Genomic DNA, 13660 nt, shown 5'->3' with positions numbered 1-13660 from the left:
CGTGGGTGCTGAGAAAGCTTTCCTGGGCCTGCTCTCGAGAACGCGCTGGCTTGGGTGCTGAGAAAGCTTTCCTGGGCGTGCTCTCGAGAACGCGCTGGCTTGAACACTGCTGTCTCTGTTAGTTATTCTTTATGTTTGACTCAAAAGTTAAACTGCCACCCTTACAATTAGCATGGGGGTGTCACGCGTGAAATTGGTCACTGTTCTCTTCTAGAGTCTCCTTCTGCACTACTACTTCCTGTATTTCTTCTCTGCTCTGTATGCTTTGCTGTTAGTTCCCCTTCATCCTAGATCTGACAAGTTCTCTTCCTCCATTTGTCTCTGGTCTGTCTCAGCATGGGCTTTAGTGTCTCCTAACTTCAGATTGAGGCTTTGCTCTTTTGGTCATCTGAACCCCTAAACCATTACAGCTATCGAACCTAAATAAGTCATTGATATTTCTTAAAACAATTGTTTGTTTTTGTCTCTTTGTGTTTATTTACTTATGAATCCAATTGGTTGTTTCCATTCTATGATAATGATTAAAGGAGCCGAATCAGAGAAGGCACTGTCACTTCTCTGACAGCAGTGAGAAGTCTGAGTCCACGTCATTCTGTACTACTGACTAGGGCTACTTTGTTACAGAACTCTCCAGGTTACAAGGCTGCGTTTCTAAACAGCATTTGTAAAGCTGCATTTTATCATAGAGGGGAAAAGATACTTGGTAAAATTAAGTGCCTCTTTTGGCATATACAAACATTTTTAACTCCTACAGAACAACAGGTCATGCGTTACAGTAAAAGTAAAGGAGAAGGATTGCTGTGATTCCGGTTATAAAGAAAATAACATTTTCTTCTAAAGACAAGGAGATTTAATTAGAAGGAAAAAAACTCGATGGAAAACAGAGAATCTAGGGACAATTTTAGGGTACTCTGGAGGGCATCATAAGTAGGTGTCAAGCTGTTTTGGGTCCTATTCACTTTAGAACTCTACCGTAGAGCCACTTACTTCAGATGCTTCCAAGCAGAACCCACCCAATAGTTATGTTGGTAGATAACAGGATCAATTAGTCAGTAGGATTGATTGCATTAAATATGAAAAAATAGACTATTTCAAATGCTCTCTCAGCAGCTGATGTGGTTAACCAACGTGCAAACCAGAAGTGCCTTTTGTCCTCCGTACATCTGTCACTCAGCTCAGCAGATACTTTCGTTAGGGTGGCTCTGCAGGCCTGGATGCAGGCTTGCAGTCTGGGTGCAGATGGTAGCTGGGAAAGTGAGGGCTTCTAGTGAGTGTTCCTGCAAGAACCTGTCTTACAACTGCTCCAGTTATACAAGCTAAATCTTAGCTAGCTTTTTTTTTTTTTTTAAAGGCTAAGCTTCTTGAAATGTTCTTCATGTTTGTGGGCTTGGGAGCATTCCCACACACCCCATCTTTCTGTTAACAGTGTGAGCTCTGTTCTTCCTCAGCAGGAACGTCAGTGAGCAGCAGTGGGATGGCAGGCACTGGTGGTGGCTGACTACTTAACTCTGGCAAATCACCTTAGCCTCTAACTGCCTTGCTTTCTACGATTAAGATAATGCACTGACTTCAAATTGCTTTGTAGTGGGGATGTTATCTGAGTGCTTAGACTGGGTGCCTTTATCTCAGAAAGCCACTTCGTATACCATAGTTTAAATTTTCTCAGTAGCCTTTGCAAAAGGAGTTGGGGGCTCACAGGCTAGTTTGAAAGTGATGGCAAGACCTTTCAGACCTTATGAGTTTCTATGTAAAATATGTACAAGGTTTAACATTTTATTTTCTACCAAAACAATTTGTAAAGACAATTTTAATGTGCAATTAATTTCTTACTTTGTGGTGTTTATTTAGTTGAGTTTATGCATAGCTGTGAGATATTTTAATTTTATTTATTTATTTACTTTTGGTTTTTCAAGACAGGGCTTCTCTGTGTAACAGTCCTAGCTGTCCTGGAATTACCTCTTATAGACCAGGCTGGCCTCAAACTCATAGAGATCTGTTTGCCTCTGCCACCTGAGTGTTGGGATTAAAGGCATGTGCCACCACTGCCTGGCTGTGTGAGAGTTTTTATCTGAAAGATAAAGATTACACTAATGGATTTGCATCAGAGTGTATTGAGTATCCTCTGGTACTGGCAGGTTATGCTCAGGACAGCCCTACTGAGTTGATGGCATAGGTGAGAGTGGGCAGGAACTCGTGCACATGCAGACAGAAGAGAGGTCACGTCTTGACATTTGTATATGTCCAAGGTGGGGAGGAGCCACACGAAGGCTTAGGGACCTAAAGGAGTCCATGTGTAGGGTGGATAGATGTGTGGTGTTTGCTGACTATTCTTACTATAAATCTCCATATTTGTTTCTGTGTATATTGCTCAGAATGGACTGGGTGGTTCAGTTGCTGCAGGGTGTGGTGGGGTGTCAGGTTGTCTAGTTTTGCTGTTGCATGTTTACTGGACAGAAGTGTCCCTGGTACTGTGAGCATGTGAGGGAGTTCCTGTATATTGAAGCCCAGGTCCTTTGGTAGAAGCGGGGGGGGGGGGGGGGGGGGGGGGGGGGGGGGGGGGGCGGCGAGGGCAATTTAATGTGAAACAAATCTCACAGTATCATTCTTCTTATGCAAATGTTACCTATTGTATACAACATAGCAAATTAATGACATCTTTCACAGTGTGTCTAAAGGAAAAACTCTTTTTTGTATTGTGTTTTTAATTTGTGTTGTAAGAATTTTCAACTAACTAATCTTTATTTCAATAGACTTGCTGTTACACTGAGACCCGAGTAACTTAGAGGAAAAAAAAACTTAAATAACTTAAATTGTTGAGATTTTTCTAAGCCACAAACCAGCCTTAAGTTTGTGCACATTATTTTAACACACACACTTGCTTGCCTCTGGTGTCACCCTTCATTTTGCCCATCACTCCTAACTTAGAAGTTAACAGGTGTTGTTGGTATCTTCTCTGCTGTGGGAAGAAAAGACAGCAAGAGCTGAGAGGAGAGGTGGGGTAGAGAAAGCAGCCAATGAGGACAGAAGAAGCCACAGATAGAGGAGGGGGCTCAGTGGTGCCCCCCCCCCAGACACTGGCTCATGATTCCTGCAGCAACCTCGTTTCCCAAGAGCAGCATTTAAATGTTTTAAGTGTCTTGTTTATTAATGCATTTTCCTGCCTGCTCAGAACTGGATGGCTTTCTGTCTTTCTTGTTTCTAGGGCCAAGATATTGGAGCATGGCTGTGATCAGTGGGAGTGATTCTGTGCTTCTGAGCAATGGCAGCATCTCCACCGGCACTACCAATCCCTGTCCCCTTACCACCAGTGATGGAGACCTCACAGCCCAGCAGCTCACACCCAGAGAAACCCCGAGAACAAAAGCGAGCCCAAATGGATGCCTGCAACTTAATGGCACAGTTAAGTCATCCTTTCTGCCTTTAGACAACCAAAGAACACCTCAGATGTCAGCTCAGTGCTGCCACCCTTGTCCATACCATCACCCTGTGACCAGCCATAACAGTCACCAAGAGTGCCATCCCGAGGCTGGTCCTGCAGCATCCTCCTCTCTGGCCTCGTGTTGCATGCAGCCACATTCCGAATACTCTGCATCTCTGTGTCCAAACCATTCGCCTGTATATCAGGCTGCACACTGCCTTCAGCCCTCACCATCCTTCTGCCTTCATCACCCGTGGCCTGACCATTTCCAACATCAGCCTGTACCGCAGCACCTGGCCATCATCAGGTGAGTGTGCTGGACGTCATGTTGGCTTTCAGCGTTAAACTAATCGCATATGAACATGACCGCTTCTATTTATTTCTCCCAAAGAAGGAGGGAAAAGAAAAATGGTCAGGAAATAAACTCATATAAACACTTATTTTGTGGATTGTATGAAGTCCACTAAAATATAACTGAAATAATGTATTTGTGTTATCCATTGACTGTGTGTGTGTGTGTGTGTGTGTGTGTGCATGTGTGTGTGCTCACAGTTTCTTTTCTTAGGGTTTGAGTGTTTATGTAGGTACACTGACATCAGAGGGAAGTAATATCCTTCCATAGCACACAGAGCCTATAAACCACAGCATGGGATTTTAAGACTTTTTTTAGATCTGGTAGATTGAAAGTGATATGAGAATTGCTATCACTATTAGTTCTTCCTTCTCTGTGCATCATCCCTCTTTCTTTTATATGTAGTTTTTAGAAGTACTTCTTTTATGTCATAGCCACTGCAGGTAAGCAGTGGCGGCATGCTTTATAGAGTGCTGAGTTCTTCATAAGCAAAGTATTGTTATGTGATTTTAGGCAGTAAGTCTTTATGAACTAGAAAAAAAACAACATTCCCTTTACAATCAAGGTGTGCTTCACACATTCACACACATGCACACACACATGCACACACATACACACACACTCAACTAGAGCTTAAGGTGCACTTTGATGTTTGTCGTCTTCCACATCTCAGTATGACATACAACATTTCTGTCACTCCAGACAACTTCCTTGCGCCCCTGTCAGTCTTTGCCTCTCACTCTATCGCACGCCAGGGCCGCGCTGTTGACCTGCTCCTGGACACATAGTCACACTGCATTTATTCTTTTGTGCCTGGCAAGTGTTGTTCAGCCTGACATCTTAATTGTTTGGTGTTTATTTTTACTACAGACTGGTAATCCGTTGTGCACATGCAGCAGGCTCTCTTGTCGGTTCAGAGCCAGGTCCAGTATGGGGAGAGAATCTTCACTTTTGTCAGCTTTTGCAGTTGTCAAGATTGGCTACTCTTGGTCTTTCAGGAGAAGTGACAGAGATACGAGAAAAGGTTAAAGACCATGGGGAGGAAGTGGAGCAGTCTGCGCAGTATGTTTCTTTGGGCTCTAAGTACATTTCTATATTAGATTTGAGAGCCTCTGTGTTCTAGAAGTATACGGAATCCCCCAAAGCTAGCCTTAGATGATTTGTCCTAATAACTCTGGGCTGCATGATCAAGTTTGGACTCTTCCCATGTTGAATTAAGCTCTGTAACTAGTGGATTCTAAAATTACATACTCATAAGTATTTATATGATTAAGTCATCATATATATATGTATATATATATATATATATTTGTAGAGTGTGAGGTGAGACAGCTAGTTATTATACATACTGAAGCTGTTGAAGCTGACCTTCATATAGTAAGTCGTAAAGCATTAAAACTCTGGGCAAATAACCAGTGCTTTCAATGTGCCAGATTGTGCCAAGATTTTCTGGATTTTACTTAGCATTTGTCCATGACCTAATTCAAAAGGAATGAGACTCCCTTGTGTACTTGAAGTGGAATGACATTGAAACGCAAACTGATAGCAATTGGCTGAGCTCGCCCCTGCCCATGGTTGGGACTGGGGATTCTACAACCTGGTGAACTTACTGCAAATTGTGTAGGACAATGAGTTCCTAGACTTCTCCTCTAGATATTAACTAGACAGAGGGATGCAAAGCTAGCTGATTTCCTGGGCAGAAAATGTTGTATATATTGTATACTTTATTCTGCTTCGAGAATGATTCCCACACTTCTTGCATTTATTTGCATATATAGTCAACAATATGCATTGAATACTCGTATATGCCCACACCAAAAATGTCATTCTAAGCAGATCGAAATATCTTTTTTGCCTTCATCAAGTCTTTAAACTACTAGAAAGGTAAATCAAATAAACAGCTACAGTATTGTGATAAATCCTACCAAGAAGGAGCACACAGGGCTGAAGATGAATCACACAAGTGGAGAGAGAGCAGAGCCGTTGTCTTGTAGACAATGTTTATACAAAGAGCTGCAAGGTAGGATGAGCCCAGCTCCAATATAACTGAGCATCCCTAGACTGTAGTGGAAGAGAGAGGAGGAGTAAGCGGAGAGGTGAACTGGGCCCAAGTCCTGAAGGATATTGCAAACCAAGGCTTTGTAGGCTCATTCTGAGGCATTGTTGTTGTCTGTGTGCCTCTGTTTCTCTTTGTGTATGTGCACATGTGTTTGTGTGTGTGTGTGTGTCAGATATGAGTTGCATAAAATACCTTTCAGCCATTTTTGAGTAAGTGTTCAGTTAAATATTATTAAATGCTTTCATGTTACTGAACAAGCGTCATGGCCACCCAAACCAGAAGATCCATCTTCCCAATCTGAAAATCTGTACCTATTAAACACTAGCATCCCTTTCTCCTCCCCTCCAGCCTTGACCATTCTGTCTTCTCCTTCACAAACTTGAGTATTGTGGGTACCTCATATTTGTAAAATCGCAGTGTTTGTTCATTTGTGACTGGTTTTTCACTTTGTGTGCTGACAAGACTCAACAAAGTCATAGCATGTGACAGTATGGGAATGCTGCATTTTGTTAATCTATTCATCCATGATGGACATGGGCATATGGACACTGCCTTTTGTGTGCATGATGCTACTGTGAGCTTGGGTGTGTCAAATACCTACTAGAATTCCCTCTTTCGGTTGTTTGGGGTATATATACCCACACCAGAGGTGGGATTTCAGAATCCCATAGTGGTTGTGACTTTTGTGAATAAATCGCATACTGTTTTCTCATAATGGTTGTACCACTTTACATTCCCACTAGCAGTGTACAAAATTCAGTTTTTTATATCCTTGCCAACACTGCTGCTGTAGCTGTTTTGTTTTGGGAGTAGACATCCATTGAGTATGGTATCCTAGGTAGGAGTCATAGTATGATACGCATTTCACTCTCCTGGTGGAAGACAGATTGAACTGTGCCAGGACTATGGTAGACAGGAAGACAACATTAGATAGGAAGGATGGTGACTTGAACTAAGAATTAGGAAGAAGTCAATTCTAGAGGGAGTAGATGTTAGTGGATTCGGGGACTCATTAGAGCAGAGTCTAGAAGAATCAACAGCTGATTTTTATTTTCCGAGGAGGTAGGCGAAGGGTAATGCCAGTCACAGAGATGGAGAAGATGGAAAAGGGGTCCTGAGTGAACAACAGAGCCTACAGTGTCCAGAGGGCCTGGGGTTTGGTGCTGCATGGTATTAAAGCAGGCTACAGTTCTAGAACAGCCATGAAGAGCCATAAAGAGTGGTGTTGGGCTGGAGAGAGGGCTCAGTGGTTAAGAGTACTTGCTGCTCTTGCAGAGGACCCAAGTTTAGTTTCCACTACCCATGTTGGGAGCTCACAGCTACGTGAAAACCAAGGAAATCCAGCCCTCTATAAGTACCTGTACAACACACACACACACACACTAATAAATAAAAGAGAAAAAGATTGTTATCCCCTGAGCTTCCTTGAAAGCATAATGATTCTGGGTAATTCATGGCAGTGACATTGCGGACAGTAGTGCTGTTAGGGGCTGTCTCAAAAGACCTCAGGCCACTGGGTATTTATTCATAGACTTCGACTGTGGCATGGCCAGGCACTAAGCCAGCAGCTGCCTCCTCTTCCCCAACCGGTGAAATGTCAGCAAAGCCCCTGTGGGTGATAGACTTGAACAGTTCAGCTGAGGAAGAAGAGGATACAGGGATTCCGGAATGAGAATGCTGCATGGCACGGCTTTTGTCAGCTCTGCTACCCTGTTCTCCTGGAGATGCTCCTGGAGGCAGATCTCTTCCAGGTGCGGGACATTTCTAAATCTCTGGGATGCATTGCGCAACAGTGCATGTTGTCATTAACAGTCCTTGATGTAAGGTGTGTTCGTGACTTAACGTTTCCATAAAGGATGCCGTAGAGATTGACAGCCTATGGTTAAGTGCAAAGATGGAGGCTCCTGTATGCTCTTGATCATTATAGCACTATTTGCATCTGTGCTACAAATCAGCCTGCCTACTATATATTTTATTTTTTAGCATTCTTATTTATTCATAAAGTATGTAAGCCATAAGAGTGGTTTCAAAGGTCAAATAGACGAAGTTAACAGTGGCCCCAGCGTTTGCTGCCTATGTTAAGTGTCGTCTTCCCATGTCTTCCTTTCACAGCGCAGGTCCTCATTGACTTCTTATGTCTGTCAGTCACCTGTGTGTCATTTCTTTAATTAAGATCATTGAAAAGGTTACATGTAGTTTTCATTTTGTTTTTCTGAGACAGGGTTTCTCTGTATAAACTCTGACTGCCCTAGAACTTGCTTTGTAGATCAGGCTAGCTTTGAACTTAGACATCCACCTGCCTCTGCCTCCTGAGTGCTGGGATTAAAGGCGTGCACCACCACCACCCAGTTCAAAGGTTACAACTAATATATCCTGTTTTACTTTCATTTATCACTGAATATAAAATAGCTTAAAATGTATTATTTTAAAACTTCAGACTGTTTCACTTGTAGATTCTTGTCCTCAAAGCCACTGTTCAGCCATTAACTAACCTGATTAGCAGGGGACATGAGAGAATTCAGAAAGGCAGGAAATAGCCTCTCCCTGTCATCGAACAAAGCCTGTGCCAGCAAGTCTTAAACCTGCTTGTTCATCTGCCCACTCAGGAGTTCAAAAGTAGAATAAGTGGAATATTACAAATAAGAGAATTTTGCAATGAAAATAAAGAATTCTAGGAGTTCAGAGAGTGGGAATTAACGAGGTGAATGAACTTTAGATCTGACTGAGAATGGAACTTGTGTGACCTTTGAAGGATGGTTAGAAATTAATAAAGGGAGATGAGGTGAAAGGTCATGGAGGCTGGTTAGAAATTAAAAATAAAATCATATTATCTGGGCAGAGTAGGGCATATACCTGCCTGTAATCCTAGAACTCAGAATGCTGAGGCAAAGGGACCATAAGTTTGAGGTTTAAATCTATTTTCTAGTTTAAAAAATATATTTAAGAAGGGGTAGAAAACAGAATTTAGGGAGAGAGGAGTCATTTGAGATGGTCTTGAGGCATTTTCTTACTTTTACACCCTAAGTGCAGCCCAGCTGTGTACAGCCTGTGCAGTAATAATTGCTCATCACCACCCAGAGGTTGGAAGATGCCTCGCAGTGCACAGTTGTTTTCTGGGGTCTTACTGTCACATTAAAGTGAAAGAGCCATAATATTACTGTGCGATTAAAAAGGAGTTTTGTATCTGAAAATAGCAGCCAAGCATTCTGATGTCAATCACTTGTCTTTTAATTTGGTATTGCAGGCAAGGGTTCCTGCTATCACAGAGCCCCCCCATACCTGGCCGTGCCATAGGCTCATTATCATGATGAACCTGTATTTTGGGGTACTTGCCAAGTACATTTTTGTCTCTTTGGAGGTGCTTTTACAGACAGTTACTGCTGAGTGTTCTGTGTAGCACACCAGAGGATTTAAGAGCTATATTAAGTTAGCAATGCTTGCCACAGGGGGACCCTCGAACCTGGCACTGGCCCCTTAAAAGCAAACCGAGTGTTGCTGCCATTGTATCCTTGCAACAGAATGATTTTGATTCCTGTGTTTTCTGTTCCTTCAGTTTCTGGTTTGTCAGTCTCTGACCATCTGAGAAGCTTCCTGTTCTGCCCTCAGAAATTAGTCACTGTCTGTGCTTGTTTTTTTTTTTTCTAAAAAGTAAAAAATGAGAATTCTTGTGTTATATTAAAAGAGATAAGCACCACTCCTTTAGTGCACATTTTTTTAAATAAAGTATATTACAGCATCTCAAGGTACCATTACAGCTCTGCTGGGCTGCAGTACCCGCCCTCTCCTCTGTCCTCAGCCCTGGTGATACTGCTGTTCAGTTTAGCCAAGAAATACGAACAAAAGGTGATCTGCGCTCCTCATCAGCACGGGCACTGACACAGACCTAGAGTCAACCCACACATTTTTCTGAGATGCTGGGTGGAGAACATCAAAGGTTGCTGCCCACTATTAGCAGGTACACGCTGAGGGCTTGCTGTTTGGTGCTAGGCACAGGTGAGAGCTGTAAGCCTGGTTCTCATTTTCAGAGATGGGAGCATGGTGCACACTGGGTAGACGCATAATCCCAGCATGGGCTGGCATGGATAGGCTGTTGTCCTCCTGAGTGTTTGTTACATTGCTTGGAGCACAGAAGTGAGGCAACAGTGTCGCTACAGAAGCTAATATTATATGGAAATTTGTGCAGATTCCTACCCTGTTTCCTTTTGTGCCAGAAAAATGTTACTAACCGTGAAAGAGTTCTCTGTCCTCATTTCTTGAAGTAAACTATGATATCTTTAGGATTCCCAGGCAGGTAGCTTTTAGAAGAAGGAATAAAGTCTAGTCTTTAGACCTTCGTCATTTGCTTAGATCCAATAAAACCTGAAATTTGATTCTTCAGGAACACTAGTGACATTGTAAGTATTCCATGGCCTTATGGCAAGTGGCTTTGCTAGACAGCGCAGATGAAGGTTGATTCCTGTCATTAGGGAGAGTCTTATTGGACCAGGTTGCCTTTCTTGGCTCTGTGAAGGAGCTGAGATCCTTTTGCAATCGTGGCAGCAAATGGAACTAATTGAACTTATATGGTATAGAATAACAGCCATTTGTGTGTGTGTGTGTGTGTGTGTGTGTGTGTGTGTGTGTGTGGTGGCCAGGAGTCATATCATATGCCCTCAGTTGCTTTACACATAATTATTACTTTTTTGCAACAGTTTCTCTCAGAATGCAGAGCTCACTGGCTAGCACACACCACCACACTTGGCTCCACACATGTGTGATGGGGATTGAACTCAGGCCCTCATACTTACGTAGCAATTTACCAGCTGAATCATATCCCTGGCATAAAAACATTTATATTTGAGAGTGATGACCCCTTTTTGTCAACTTAGTTGGCATTTTATTGATTAAATTTTGTTTAGTGTACATCAAAGAAATGATAAAAATGTTCTTCAAAATCTCAAGGATCAAATTCCTACATTAACAAAAAACTGTATAGCAGATAAACAATATCCTTCAAACTCTGGAAGTCACAGATCCCTCCATCATCATTGCAGTTGCTCTGAAAGAAGAGCATCAGCTCACACAGTTCACAGTTGTCCGGGCTCTTTAGTTGGATCTGATGAAAGTGTAGCTCTGGAGAGTAGACAGGTAGGTACTGCTGACTGTAGAAACAGTTGCTGCTGCCTGGCGGTGGTTCCCTTTCCGAGCCCGTCTCCTCTCCTTGCTGCACTGTGTGAGGGGAGAAAGCCTGGGCTTTGGAAGAGGCTCAGTGCATTTGAAGCCTGACTCTGCTGCCTGCTAGCTTTGTAGTCTTAGAGAATGTTTAATCTCTTGCCTTAGTTTCCTCAGAAGGCAGGAGTAACAACTGAGTTACACTGTTTAGGGCCTAGCACCAGATTTCAACCTCTCTTCTCTTTTCTGGTTTTGTTCTGTCCACGTTCTTGTTCCATTGCCATTCTTTGCTGTCTGTGCTTCCTTCTGTTGGTGGTGTTTCAGAAATACAGCCATACTGCATGCAGCCTGGTTTCAATAAAGACATGGGGCACCCCATTTCTTTCTTAAGTATAAATTACCCCCTTTTCTCCATCCACATAGGAAAAAGAGGGACACTAGTGTGATTTTTGAGAAAGGGGGTTGTTGAAAAGGCTCCCCAGCCCAGACTTGGAGTTTCTCTGCCAATTGCATAATCTTATTATGATAGCTACAGATTATGTTAGAAGTCTGGTAAGACTTCGTCTTGATTTTACCAAAATCAGGGTTTATTTTTACATTCCTTAACATAGTCAAGTTAACTGTTTAAAAGGGATAATGTTTGTAATATGTAAAATGTTCCAAGCTTGCTTGCCAAAGTCAGTCAGTTTGGCAGCCAGGTTGAGCAAAGGCTTATTTTATTAGGAGTTCTTTTAGAGTTTTTTATTTTATAAATGAGCATATTTTATGGAGTTTTGCCCCATGGAATGCATTGCACAGTGTGTACTGCATTTCAGAATATGAGCCTTGGTGAGCCTTTACCTTAATAATGAATGTTAAGAAACAAAATCAGTTTTATTTCATAAAATGAACATAGCTCTTGAAAACGAAGCAGATATACTCTGTATTTCTTTCCACGTTACTTACTGCTGGTTTGTAGGGAAAGAGAGAAGTGGGTGGGGGTATGGCTTAAGTTTTCGCAGAGATTTTTGAAGGGTTGTAAGATACTTGTTAGACAGTGATGCTTAATAAAAAGGCATTGTTAAGGATTGGTTACTTCTTAGACTCCAGTAAAAAAGCTGCTTTTGACTACACCTTCTTCCCAAACGTAAGTGTGTTGCTAGGTGAAAATAATTTATAGAATTTAACATTTATAGAAGAATTTTGATTGCTGTACTGGCACTCTTGTCAGTAAAATTAACTGTACAAAATTACACTTTTAATACAAACCAGATATTCAACTGATTGCTTGGCACTTGGGAGTTTGAAATATAGCTTTGTACCAGAGGCATATTTGGAGCTCAATAAATATGTGCTAGATTAAAGAAGAAAAAGATTTCTCAAGACATTTTTTTAAAAAAAATTTTCAAGCAACCCCAAACTTAAATTTTTACAACACCTCTTTGGTTAAAATAGTCAGCTGTGATCAAACAATTTATGGTCTTCTGAAAAGGAATGATTTAGGCAAAAATCACCCAGTGACTTCATGGAACAAAATAAGGCTTAAGGGTGTGTGAACCTTAAAGAAGAAGCTGGGACCATAGGAGAGTTTGGAGAAAATATCATAGTAAATGGGAGGGTTTCTCAAACAGGGACAGTTGTGCAGGTCCTGAAGACAGGTGGAAGAGACCTGTAGGAGCTAAGCCAGGACAGGTTTCACTCAGCCATTCGCTTGTGTTGAGATCTGCCCGCTGTGCAGTCTGTCACAGGGTGTTCATTATGTTCAACTCTGAAAAGCCATCTACAACAACCTGTCCAAGGATACTACTCCCTGGATGCAGTGAGTTCTGGATGTTCTGCAACCATCGTTACAGCATAGATTTATTACTGACTACTTTGTATGCCGTAACTATTTACTTCTAATACTTGTGGTTGATATTGTCCTAAGTTTTTAAAACAATTTTCTGTACCCTTCTGTTTCTTTAGGACCTAGCAAGGTGTCTGGCATTTAGTAAACATTCAGAAATCAATCGTTGAAAGAACTAAATAGATAACGGGGCACCAATCACGTTCTTCCTGCAGAGAGCTCGGTGATAGGGTGTGAGAAGTAGGCCCTGCTGGTCTGTCACATGTGATGAGAGCTTCCTCAGCAGTGGGAGAAAGTGTGAAGGCCTTACCTGTCTTTGAGAATATATTATTGTTCTTTAGAGCTCCTCATTTGCAAACAGCCGACCAGAAGATGGAAAGATGGCTCAGTGGTCCAGAGGACCTTGGTTTGATTCTTAGCACCTATGTGGTATCTCACAGCCACCTGTCATTCCAGTGCCAGAAGATCCTACACGCTCTCCTGGCCTCCAAAGACACCAAGCCACATACAGTGCACAGACATATATATATGTAAGCAAAACAATTGTACACATAAAAGCTAACATTTTAATAAGTGAAAAATAAAACCAACCCGCCAACCGTAGCCTCATTAGCGAGGAGAAAAGGAATCAAGGATAGACGTGGAGTGCATTGCTTCCAACTTCCAGACGACTGAATGCTGTGCTAGGAGAGGGTGTAGACGGGAACTGTACTTCCAGACGACTGAATGCTGTGCTAGGAGAGGTTGTAGACGGGAACTGTACTTCTAGACGACTGAATGCTGTTCTAGGAGAAGGTGTAGATGGGAACTGTACTTCCAGACGACTGAATGCTGTTCTAGGAGAGGGTGTAGACG

At 42.2% G+C, this 13660-nt stretch overlaps 1 protein-coding gene across 4 annotated transcripts in view; it reads left to right on the top strand.

The window, feature by feature from the left end:
- Positions 1 to 13660, top strand: part of Disp1 (dispatched RND transporter family member 1) — a 144723-nt gene that overhangs the window by 94525 nt on the left and 36538 nt on the right. For all 4 annotated transcript variants that reach the window (XM_050142851.1, XM_050142853.1, XM_050142852.1 and 1 more), the window contains one exon: positions 3203 to 3725. In XM_050142851.1, coding sequence (XP_049998808.1) covers positions 3203 to 3725 — 523 coding nt within the window. The remainder of the gene's footprint in view (positions 1 to 3202; positions 3726 to 13660) is intronic.

Source organism: Alexandromys fortis, unplaced genomic scaffold (genome assembly GCF_014885135.2).
Source record: "Alexandromys fortis isolate MF-2015 unplaced genomic scaffold, M_Fortis_MF-2015_v1.1 scaffold_51, whole genome shotgun sequence".
NCBI lineage: Eukaryota > Metazoa > Chordata > Mammalia > Rodentia > Cricetidae > Alexandromys > Alexandromys fortis.
Note: the sequence above shows the minus strand (reverse complement) of the source record. Positions and strands in the feature narration are given on the sequence as shown.